The following is a 13,037-nucleotide window of genomic DNA, read 5'->3' as shown; positions in this document are numbered from 1 at the left end:
CCCATATTCAAAAGCTGATTACAAAAGAACCACTGAAGGTAGGATGAAACAGTTTTTTTTTGTTTGAAAGCAGAGGGTCTGTTCTTTCATTTGGTATATTGTATGTTTATATATTTAAAGAAGAACATTTTCTGGAAGGCATTAAACTTTGGTGAAAATCATGAAAAACGCTGGCGCTGGCTGTCAACTTTTTTTTAAAACGCTGGCGGTGAAAGAGTTAAGAGAAAACATTTGCATAAAAAAAACATGTTCCTGATGAGGTTTTATGTTAATCTGTAATACCATGATTATCCACTAAATGGATACTCAATTTATAAAAAAACTAAAGCAAAAAAGATTTACGGATTTTAAACTGTATAATTTGATAATCATTCTGGATCTGATCTCTAACAAAATTCCTTGACAAAAATTGAATTTATTTAGCTTTTTGCTAAAAAGTGTGTATTTTTTAAGAAAAATACCCATATTTAAGAGTTTATAAGCAGAGAAAAAATATAGGATGAACTGTTTTTTTCCCGTTTTGTTTGTTTGTTAGAAAGCAGAGGGTCTGTTCATTCATTTGATATATTTGTATGTTTATATATTTTTAGAAAAAAAGGCATTTTGGTTAAACTTTTGTGAAAATAAAAATGGCTGGCGGGAAGTAATTTAAAAACGACTCATTCTAAGGTAATCAAAACAATACAATTCATTATGTAAGGTCTTTATACACCACTGATAATATAGTTATGTATATTATATTGCATTTTTGTCAAGAGATTCTTCTAAAATTGACACACTGCACCTTTAATGTGAAGTAGAGAGTTAAGTGTAAATCACAGGACACAGGTTTATTATTTTACCTGTTTCTTTTTTCCACCTCCTCCACCAGCTGATCGGTACTGAAATCTCCACGTACCGCCTGAATCAGACTCTTAATGGTGTCCTCTGAACAATCCACGTCTAACAAACCGCCAACAACCACAGGCAGACGACTGGGATTCACCTACACAAACACACACGTCACATATTACAGTCATGTCAGTGGACGTTCTGAATTAAAAAAAACGGATCTTGTGTTCACCTTCTGCACGTAGATCTCAATGTATTTCTGCAGGTTGTTGCGGTATAAATACAGCACGAGATCGTGAACGAAATCGAAGCGGTCGCACACGATGATTAGAGGCAGTTGATCCGTCAGTTTGGCTTCCTGTGCAAAAACACATCAGAATTAACTTACAGATACATATCATCGGCTTTGTCCAAAATAGCTTCCTTTACCCTTAAATAATACACTATTTGTAGTGGTGTCTAAAATCATCACGTCCACTTATTCAATCCCATAATGCACCACAATAATGAGTTTACAATTGATCGCTAGCCGCTACCTCTTCACTGTGAGGTATGTGCCAAATGAACTCCCATGTCTCAACACAAGATGGCACCTGCAGTGCTTAGTGTCCGAATTCACTCACTCCTTTTTATTCACTGATTCAAGTGAACTTTATTTGCAAACTAATGTAGTTAACAGAGAATAAGGGTATAGGTGGCTATTAGGTGTGCTGTATCTCAAGTTTTACTAAAGTTACATTTTGGGAAACCGGTGGAATGCAAGACAATAGAAAGCAACAAAAATAGTCAATAATTAGTGGTTTGTGTAACTTTAGATTTGACTTTGTGTAAGGACGCTCTTTAACCTTGAGGAAGTTCTTGACGTGTTCGGCGTTATAGCAGCTGCTCTCTCTGCAGATCCGCTCCACTTCTTTAATCTGACCGGTCCGACATGCAGCCTGAATGTACTTTAGATGAACATCAGGGTCTTGACTGAAGTTCACGATGGAGCCCAAAAAATAAAACAGACCTGACGGAGAAATACAGCGAGAGACGGATGAACTAATTCAGTTGTATCACCTCCATTTAATTTAATTTCCAATGCAATTCTGTTCAAAAAGGTGCTAAACACACTGAATACACCCCAGACAGCAGACGACTCTAGGCGGATCTGCCCGTTGTTGTCTGCTGTCTGGGACTGAATAATAATTTTTTAATGTACAAATATCTGTTTTATGTATAGTAAGTTTGGCTTAGTCAGGTGCTATAACAACACATATAGCAGAACATTATCAGCAGGTGCAACATTATTTTTTTATTACTAAATTAATATATTACCATATTGGGGCGGTTTTCCGGACAGGCATTAGACTAGTCCTAAACTAAAATAAATGTAAGAGCTGTCCAAACTGTAAACAGCCTGCACTGACATATCTTAAAATACATAGATGCCCTTTGTTTTGCCTCAAAATGCATGCAAATAATGTTTTTAGTAAGACATGTTTGTTAAAACTAGTTACATTTCCTAATTAAACTTAAAGGTCTAGTCCTGGCTTAAGCTAATCCTTGTCCGGGAAACCACCCCATTAAGACTTAACTACTAAACGCTTTCAGAGGTTCAGTCACTGAATACTAGGGCTGCAACAATATTTTGATATTTAAATATATGTTTTACTATTTAAAAGCTATACAAACTTTTTTAATTTAAGGCTTAAAATAACAAAATAAAAAAGAATGTATTAAAAAGTAGTGTGGTTGTGTACTTTGTAGTATTGTATCACTTTTGCACTATTAAAAGTAAACTTCTACCCATGAATACCCTAATTTAGTGCTTTATTTAGCTATAATAAGTGAAAAATCTAATTGAGTAACTATTCAAATTTTATCTGATTAATTGCCGAATTTAATCTCGCAGTTAAAGGGCACCTATTGTCTGATTCACGATTTAACCTGGCATAAATTATGTTCTGTGCAGATATTTTTCGTATCATCACCGAAATTTACAGAAACGGCTTAACTGTTTTGAAATTTAACTTTTGACAAGATAACCACCCTGTTTTAAATACATTTGAAAACTTACAACAGTCAAAAAAAATATGACAATGTCTCGGCTAAGATGCATGCACCAGCACCTTGGCCAGCACACAACAGCGCAACAATGATACGATGAAAAGTAATCCAAAATTTACGTGTATAATAAATTTTTTTTATAAAATAAGGTCAGAAGTAACAAGGTGCAGATCAAATATGTATACAATGCCTGAAGTGCACGGAAACAAAACACAAGCCAAATAGTTAAATCAAATAACGTTGAGTGATTTATAAATAAAATAAAACAAAGAAATTGTTAAAATAACAAAAGTATAGCCAGAATTGCCAGCTTTGTCTTTTTACCTGCAGAAACAAAGAGACCACTGCTTTGCATTGCATGGAAACCTCTTACCATATGGACTTATTGGATTTATTACCCGGCAGTATTACTGAATGACCATGTTTCCCTCCATCATTTCCCCCTGAGAGGAGAGATATCTGCATTTTGGTTCTGCAAAAAAGTCCTCCGATGATGTAATATGACGATTTTTGCATCATCGGAGGACTTTTTTGCAGAACCAAAATGCAGATATCTCTCCTCTCAGGGGGAAATGATGGAGGGAAACATGGTCATTCAGTAATACTGCCGGGTTTCTACAGATACAAAGCTGAATGCTAAATCGGTGAAGTATCCCTTTAATTAAACCTACTTCTTCACATATTATTTGCATACCATTATCATAATAGTCTGTATATTACTATATTGGGAGAAAACTGTTATATGTTAATCAGATTATGTGCACCCATATACGGCCAAAATTTTATGATCCTCATTTTATAACACCTCTGCGAAGATACGTCTATGAGATTGGTCCTATCGATGCATCGAAGCTTCGACTATTCGGGGTCACACCTACATTATATATTTAACTTTTTTGTAACATGGTAAAGTAGTTTTCTTCTCTTTCCAACTTTAGGGGGCAGCGCCCCCATTAACCAGCCGCCACTGGACACAGCACTTTTCAAATCGATGAGTTTTGTACAAGATCTGGGCATTTTAGGAGGAGAGTGAAATCTGGAGTATGTTGAAAATAATGTGTTTTTTGCACCATAAACCCTGCAAACACATTGTATTATACCAAATACACAAAATAACATTGGTTTTTAGCTATGAAATTGGTGAATACACACATGGGGATCTAAGCGCTCACCCTCATTACTCTTGAAAGTCTCAAAAAGCTCCACTAGGGTTTGAGTTCCCAGCTGCTCGTGATATTTGGTCGCGACCTGAACGCACAGTTGTAGGTTTTGTCTGAGGTTTGCAGCCAACATGGCCTTTAAACACTCGACAGAATCACCCACAGACAGAGAGCCGAAGAAATTCACCAACCACTGAAAGAGAAAGAGAGAGACAGATAGAGATTACCGGTATGTTAAATCTTATCTTGTAAGTTTCTCTATAAAGTGAAACCTGTGTCTGTACGAACACACACCTCAGGATTGAGCAGATGCGTGTGTACGATGGCTCGTTTGATGTCGTGCGGATCGCTGTAGTGTTCCAGTGCTCTCTGTAGCAATCCGGCGTTCTCACACAGTTGAGCGATGTGTGCTCGATCGTAATGCGTAAACATCTGATTACCCAGTATTGCATCTGCAACCTGTAGAGATACACAGACATACTGGACTAACCACAGATCTTACTGTGACACTGCATTGCCATATGGGCAATGATTTGCCTTCTAATGGGTCACCTGAGGGGCGTGAATGAGGTTCATCTCAAGGAGGCGTGTCTGTATAGGCCCCTCCTCCGGCCTGTTGTTCTTTAGAGCGTCCAATAGAAATGAAGTACACTGCTGGACTAGATTACCTTCCATAAAGACATCCACCACCTTACAAACACACACACAAAAATAGCAAGCTGGTAAAACTCAAACCCAATGAACACATATGCTGATAAAAATGTATACCTTGTAATGCACTGTAAGTTGCATCGGCAGATAAAAGCATCTGCCAAATGCATAAATATAATGCAATATGATGACAAATTATGTATTATCTCTTTTAATACATATACACTCACCTAAAGGATTATTAGGAACACCATACTAATACTGTGTTTGACCCCCTTTCGCCTTCAGAACTGCCTTAATTCACGTGGCATTGATTCCATAAGGTGCTGAAAGCATTCTTTAGAAATGTTGGCCCATATTGATAGGATAGCATCTTGCAGTTGATGGAGATTTGTGGGATGCACATCCAGAGCATGAAGCTCCCGTTCCACCACATCCCAAAGATGCTCTATTGGGTTGAGATCTGGTGACTGGGGGGGGCATTTTAGTACAGTGAACTCATTGTCATGTTCAAGAAACCAATTTGAGATGATTCGGGCTTTGTGACATGGTGCATTATCCTGCTGGAAGTAGCCATCAGAGGATGGGTACATAGTGGTCATAAAGGGATGGACATGGTCAGAAACAATGCTTAGGTAGGCCATGGCATTTAAACGATGCCCAATTGTCACTAAGGGGCCTACAGTGTGCCAAGAAAACATCCCCACACCATTACACCACCACCACCAGCCTGCACAGTGGTAACAAGGCATGATGGATAAATGTTTTCATTCTGTTTACGCCAAATTCTGACTCTACCATCTGAATGTCTCAACAGTAATCGAGACTCATCAGACCAGGCAACATTTTTCTAGTCTCATGGAAATTGTAGCCTCTTTTTCTTATTTGTAGTGGAGATGAGTGGTACCCGGTGGGGTCTTCTGCTGTTGTAGCCCATCCGCCGAAAGGTTGTGCGTGTTGTGGCTTCACAAATGCTTTGCTGCATACCTTGGTTGTAACGAGTGGTTATTTCAGTCAAAGTTGCTCTTCTATCAGCTTGAATCAGTCGGCCCATTTTCCTCTGACCTCTACCATCAACAAAGCATTTTCGCCCACAGGACTGCCGCATACTGGATGTTTTTCCCTTTTCACACCATTCTTTGTAAACCCTTGAAATTGTTGTGCGTAAAAATCCCAGTAACAGAGCAGATTGTGAAATACTCAGACCGGCCCGTCTGGCACCAACAACCATGCCACGCTCAAAATTGCTTAAATCACCATTCTTTCCCATTCTGACATTCTTGGAGTTCAGGAGGTTGTCTTTACCAGGACCACACCCCTAAATGCATTGAAGCAACTGCCATGTTAATTAGATAATTGCATTAATGAGAAATTGAACAGGTGTTCCTAATAATCCTTTAGGTGAGTGTATTTGTACTCATAATAAGAAATTGTGGACACAGGATGATGTTGGTGAGTTTGCTACCTGACTGACGCTGACCAGCGGCTGTTCATCCTGAACAAGCATCTGTGCAAACTGAAGGCCCTGATCAGCACTTGATCTCATCACGCTCCTCAACAACATCACCCAGTCTGGAGAATATCCAACCTGCTCCAAAAACAACAATACCAGTTACATCCGGCACAGATCAAATGATGTCACGAAACCTGAAATACTCGGGTTACCTTTTTAGCATAGAGAATGATCTTCTGAAACTGTCCTGTCTCTGCAAAGCAATGAATGACTTTGGCGGGAACGTTTGCTCGGAGATAAACGCTTAGCGCTAGCGTGATGTCAGCGGACCTCACCAGATCGCCCAACTCCTCTGAACACTCCAGCTGTGGGGCATCATGGGAAAAATAACTACTACTACAGCGTGCATGTTTCAAATGATGTCAGTGCTATTATTCAGTATATTTAAAAAAAAATTATATTGATTGTGAAACCTTTTCTCCCTTCAGCCATTTCTCCAATAATTGGGTTTTGCCCTGTTCCAGTACGGGCCTGCAGAGCTCCAGCGATTCCAGTTTATTCAGCTGCCCGTGATCCAAAAGAACGCCGAAATACTGCAGCAGTGGAGACGGCCGTCCACCCTGAGGCGGTGCCGACTGAAACCTGTGGATGGTCTCTGCAGTTCGTAAAACTCCCTGAGTGTTTCATCATAAACAGAGAGAGTGAATTCATTGATCTTATTACTCGTTGGAATGCTTGATTCTGATTGGCCAGTCGTGACATTTGCAGATTTGTTGTTACCGGATAACAACTGCTCAAAACAAATAACTAGGCCTGTCAATCGAACAACAAAACTGTATTGTTCAGTTACCCTGGGAGCTGCGGCAGCGATTCTGGCGGCTTCAGTGTAGTTGCCCTGAGAGAACAGTGTGTTGAATTTGTGTACGAGGAGCTCTTCGGCTCCAGAGAGGTCACTGCGTAACGCCATCCGCAGGGCGAGTTCAGGATTCTGCAGCACACTTGTTACATACTTCACTATGTTCTCCTCCTCAACACATACAGACAGCACCTGAGCACACATTAGTCATATAGTTAACAGTGTTCATCTAAAATCTGTGTGTGTGTAAAGTATGAGAAGAGTACAGTGGATGTTTACCTGACCCTTTTTATTGACCCCAATGATTCCAGACGTGCTGCTGTGAGCAGCTGTTACAAATATGGTTTCAGCACTGATGCGATTCATGTATATACACGTGCCTGACTCCAGATCATACATGTGGAAATAACCATATTTAGTGATGAGGTAGATAACGCCATGCTTAGCACCGACCTGGGATACGAGGGGAGAGCCGACATGAGGATATGTATTTCTTTTTAAAGGTCTTTTCATCTGCTTATTATTCAAAGTGAGGTAAAGTTTTAACCTGCATGGCTACAGGAAAGTCTGTTTGAGCTTCAGGGGGGAAAAAGACGTCCACTGCTTTCTTAGTAAAGGGTTGATTACCTGCCTGGGGTTGACCGACCTCAATGATGTGCAGCTAAAACAGAAAACAAAAGTCACTTTAGATGTACAGAACCAATAGGTTCAAACAAACGTTGAATTAGTGAATCTCGAGTAGTGCAGCTTAGTTCATATTCAGGAGAGATGTGAAACATTTTCTTTGTAATAAAGCTTTTCTGTCACCTTTCCACCAGCTTGCCCCCTGACAGCAAAGCAGAAGAGAGTTGAAGGATTTGGGTTTCCATCCAGTTTATAGACTCCAAACGCTGCAGCGTGACCTTCAATGGGCTGAGATACTTTACGATCCACAGAGAACAACTGCATGGCGCCTAAAATACGATTTTGCTGCAAAGACAAAGTAAAACAAAATCCTACAGACTGTACACTGTTCAAAAACGTTATAAATTCAGACTGATAAACGCACACTATTTTATTGAAAAATTTATATATTAGTAATGCACCGTATTTCAGAAAAAGTCTGCTGTCTGGGCTTTTTTCAAAATCTCGGAAAAAGACCAGCATTTAAAAAATAATAATTATCAAAATAATGAAATACTTCCTAAAACAAAATAAAATCTGACCATATTATAGTTTGTCAGACGTGCGATGGGAAAAAATTGTAAAACACGTAGTTAATCACGTGAGAGGTTTAAGGATTAGTTCATTTTCCAAAATGTTGATGTCTTTCTTTGTTCAGTTGAGAAGAAATAATATTTTTTGAGAAAAACTTTCCAGGATTTTTCTCATTTTAATGGACCCCAACAATTATTAGTTTTAATGAAGTTTAAAATTGCAGTTTCAAAGGACTCTAAACAATTGCAAACGAGGAATAAGGGTCTTATCTAGCGAAACGATTGTCATTTTTGGCAAGAAAAATAAAAAATATGCACTTTTAAACCACAACTTCTCATCTTCCTCTGGTCGTGTGACGCACAAGCGCGACCTCACATAATACGTCATCACGTCAAGAGGTCACGGATGACATATGCGAAACTCTGCCCCAGTGTTTACAAGTGTGGAGAAAGAGGACCGTTCAGACGTTGTTGTATGTGGAATGATACTAATTAATGTCTTTGTGTCAGTTTATTGTTTAAAATGGTCCGCAAATGTGTGTTTCATATATGTAACAAGTGACCTTTCCACAGCATTACGCAAATACATGAGGTCGCCCTGGTGTGTCACACAGCCGGAGGAAGTGGTTTAAAAGTGCATTTTTTTTTTGTGCTAAAAATGACAATCGTTTCGTTAGATAAGACCCTTATGCCTCATTTGGGATCGTTAAAGAGTTATTTTAAACTGCATAAAAACTGTTAAGTGTCGGAGTCCATTAAAGTCCATTAATGTGAGAGAAATCCTGGAATGTTTTCCTCAAAAAACATAATTTCTGCTCGACTGAACAAAGAAAGACATCAACATTTTGGATGACATGGTGGTGAGTAAATTATCTGGATTTTTTTAAAGAAAATTGTCTAATCCTTTAAAGAGTATTTCCGAAAAAGTCTGCGGTCTGGGCTTTTTTTCAAAATCTCGGAAAAAGACCAAAAATCGCCAAAACTTGGTGCCTATCTTATTATGTTGGTCAGTTGAATTTTAAATAGATCCAATCCATGTTCAATAAAAATTATTTGATGCCGAAATAAACTAGCTAATAGGCCAACTGTATAGTATTGTATTCAAGTGTTTAACTCTTTCGCCACCATTGACGAGATATCTCCTTAATCAAGAGAAAACGCTTCCCTGCCAATGACAAGTATTTCCGGCTTTCCGCAATATAGCTATTATCCACCAGGTGGCGCCCTTCTGCAACTTTTTAAACACGGAAGTATTGCCCTATGGCAAGCGGCTGCATGTCTGTGTCTGTTTTAAAGATCGCTCTGAATGGGATCTCTATGAAAAGTCCGTCACAAAAATGGAATTATCTCTGCTTTTTGCTCAAAATGTGGTGTTTTTGCAGAAACCTACCCATATTCAAAAGCTGATTACAAAAGAACTACTGAAGGTAGGATGAAACGTTTTTTGTTTTGTTTGAAAGCAGAGGGTCTGTTCTTTCATTTGGTATATTGTATGTTTATATATTTAGAGAAGAACATTTTCTGGAAGGCATTAAACTTTTGTGAAAATCATGAAAAACGCTGGCGCTGGCTGGCAACTTTTTTTTAAAACGCTGGCAGAGAAAGAGTTAATATTGGCATCGGCCAATAGTTGTCTGTTTAAATCGGTATCAGCCCCAAAAAATCAAATCATTGCATCCCTAGTATATATTATTAAAAAAAAATTAGAGCCATAATAATAAAGTTTTATATGATCCTTAAAGCAACACTAAAGACTTATTGCTCTTTGCTCCCCCTACAGGTTAGAAGCGTAATTGTTCATTAGCACGGTCGTAAATACTGCAGCATAGCTGGCTCTGATTGGATTGTAGGTCTGCCGTAAAGCAAGTTTTTGTAGTTTTCACTCGAACTACAGGACCACTACCCGACGGTTGGAAACTTCTTTAGTGCGGTTTTGGCCGATAGAGGGCTGCAAAGCGAATGTGAAAGTGCCATTCACCCTGTTTTGAGTGGATGAACCACTGAAACTTTTTTGGAAACATTATTTTAAGGTAAAAAAAACTCTTTGGTGTTGCTTTAAAGTCCCCCTGAACCGGAAGTCGTAAATGTAACTTCCGTGTTGTGTTGTGTTTTACTTCACATATTGCTTTGATATAGAAAAGTTGCCGTTTCAGAAATAAAACTGGCAGCAGACCGACAGTTGGACGGGGCGGAGTTAAAGGATGCTCCCGCCCAAGTCGTCTTTGATTGAAGTTTATGAGGGCATATTAATTAAATAAATGACTTTGATAAATTGCTTATAATACACACTGCAATATTACTTAAAAAAATAAAAGTTGTCATTTTTTACTTCAGTGGGACTTTAAGAACCAAAACCAGTATGGTCACAGATATGTGCACAGGTGATCACACACACGCGCAAACACACACCTGAGCTGATATACCGATGAGCAGTAGCCATTTCTGCTGATCGTCTGTTCTGTAATTGATAATCTGACATCCAGCGAGGCTGGCGTGACGATCGAACATTTTGATTGGCTGACTGTCTCCCTCCATGCTCCAATGATATACAGCCGTGTCCATAACCAAAGCAATGGTGTTAACAGAGATCCACTTCCAGAAGAGGACGTCTTCTTTCATGGTATAAGACTTTACTTTGCTCTTCAACTCGATGTTAAAGATCTGTAGCGTTCGTCCCGCTGTGGGAAGAGAGACGTATTGATTAACATTTGACCAAAGAGGGAAAACCTACCCTAAAATCTTGTGCTGTTTTAACCCATTGTTGGGTCAAATACAAAATCAAATCTGGATTTAACACTGTTTCAATCAGTTTAGGCCGGGACTATCTGTTAACCTGACCAATAGGATATGCTGTTACTGCAGGCGATGTTACTGCAAGCTTTAACTTAGAGAGCTCATAATGAAATGTGTTGTTAAACTCATCTACACCTTTCAGCGCAATGACTTTGCTGGCCGGGTTCATGATGGCACTGTCCGCTGTGATAGGCCGTCGGATCGGGTTGGTGGGGTCGTTCAGGTCGATGATTACCACCTGGTTCTGATCACCCACTTTCTCTCTGATGCAAATGAAGCGGTCAGACTCCATAGTCAGACAGCTGAAACTGATGCTGCCGGGATTCACTCCCAACGTCTGCAGCTAAGGAGAGACAGAGACAGCGGTCAATAAAATGCTGAAGAATTTACAGTGTTTACTAATGAGCAATAAATATGATCTCTCCTTTTTAAAAGAGTAAAGATAAAAAATAACAGATCCTAATGAGAGTTTGGATAGAGATGGGTGAAGCCCTCAGATTCTTCAGAGGTCAAAATCTCTGTGACATCACATAAACCTGCACTGAATCACTGCTGGAAGATACAAACAGAACACAAACTCACTGTCTGTCTTCCTGGAATATACACTCACACTTAACCAAGAGCCTGGAGACACACACACACACACACACACACACACACACACACACACACACACACACACAATCTGAGTCAGATAAAATAAATGAACCCACAACATTTTCTTCAGTCTCCCACATCAGCATTCCTGACACCCTCATCCACACACACACAGACACACACACACAAAGCACGGACACAACACACAAACACAGACACACACCAAACACAACACACAGACACAGCACAAACACAACACAGACAGATATACACAGACAAAAACAATAAAACACACAGACACACACACACACACCAAAAACAACAAACAAGCACAACACAGACAGATACACACATACAAACACAATAAAACACACAGACACAACACACACAAACACAACACACACATGGACACACACACACACCAAACAAAACACACAAATACAACACAAAAACACAACACAGACACACAACACACACACCAAACACAACATAGATACACACTCACACAACGCACAGACACAGTACAAACACACAGACAAACACACACACACACACACACACCAAAAACAACAAACAAACACAACACAGACAGATACACACATACAAACACAATAAAACACACAAACAAAACACAGACACACAGACACATCACACAAACACAGACACACACAACACAAAACAGACAGATACACACTTTCAAACACAATAAAACACACAGACACAACAAACACAGACACACACCAAACACAACACAAAACACAATACAGACACATAAACACAACACACATGCACCTCACATAACACACACACCAAACACAACATATGCACACAACGCACACAAACACAACACAGATACACACGCACACAACGTCCAGACACAGTACAAACACACAACACACTACAAACACAATAAAACACAGAGACAAACACAAAACAGACACACACAAAAGGACACGAAAACAGGCACACACCAAACACAACACAGACAGATACACACATACAAACACAATAAAACACACAGACACACACATGGACACAAAACACAAACACACACCAAAATAACACACACACATGGATATGGACACAACACAGAGACACACACCAAAACACAACACAGACACACAAACCACAGACACATACACCTCACATAACACACACACACAAACACAACACAGATACACACGCACACAACGCACAGACACAGTACATGGATTTTTGCATACTGAATTTTAACGATTCAGTGCACTTTATTCATAAGAGAACTAACTGTCATTTAAAACACTTCTTACCATCCATTCAAACACTCAAAGATAAAAGCCTGTCAAGTTCATTTTTCACATTAAATGTTACGTCTGGGTTAATATTTACATTTTTAGGGTTGTGTGTCTGCTTAGGTTGACTAAATGTCTCAAAGCAACATAATCAAAAGTCAGAAACTCATTGGGTGTACG

The 13,037-nt window shown here is 39.2% G+C and overlaps 1 protein-coding gene across 2 annotated transcripts in view; it reads right to left on the bottom strand.

Moving 5' to 3' along the window:
* Positions 1–13,037, bottom strand: part of cltcl1 (clathrin, heavy chain-like 1) — a 33,865-nt gene that overhangs the window by 13,310 nt on the left and 7,518 nt on the right. For both annotated transcript variants that reach the window (XM_065248318.2, XM_065248319.2), the window contains exons 2-16: positions 11,125–11,332; positions 10,606–10,874; positions 7,808–7,969; positions 7,548–7,661; positions 7,280–7,453; positions 6,995–7,192; positions 6,618–6,818; positions 6,357–6,509; positions 6,157–6,279; positions 4,593–4,730; positions 4,335–4,499; positions 4,053–4,233; positions 1,677–1,840; positions 1,064–1,189; positions 843–985 (exon numbers count right to left, since the gene is read on the bottom strand). In XM_065248318.2, coding sequence (XP_065104390.1) covers positions 843–985; positions 1,064–1,189; positions 1,677–1,840; positions 4,053–4,233; positions 4,335–4,499; positions 4,593–4,730; positions 6,157–6,279; positions 6,357–6,509; positions 6,618–6,818; positions 6,995–7,192; positions 7,280–7,453; positions 7,548–7,661; positions 7,808–7,969; positions 10,606–10,874; positions 11,125–11,332 — 2,519 coding nt within the window. The remainder of the gene's footprint in view (positions 1–842; positions 986–1,063; positions 1,190–1,676; positions 1,841–4,052; positions 4,234–4,334; positions 4,500–4,592; positions 4,731–6,156; positions 6,280–6,356; positions 6,510–6,617; positions 6,819–6,994; positions 7,193–7,279; positions 7,454–7,547; positions 7,662–7,807; positions 7,970–10,605; positions 10,875–11,124; positions 11,333–13,037) is intronic.

The sequence above is a fragment of the Paramisgurnus dabryanus genome, chromosome 11 (genome assembly GCF_030506205.2).
Source record: "Paramisgurnus dabryanus chromosome 11, PD_genome_1.1, whole genome shotgun sequence".
Lineage (NCBI taxonomy): Eukaryota > Metazoa > Chordata > Actinopteri > Cypriniformes > Cobitidae > Paramisgurnus > Paramisgurnus dabryanus.
Note: the sequence above shows the minus strand (reverse complement) of the source record. Positions and strands in the feature narration are given on the sequence as shown.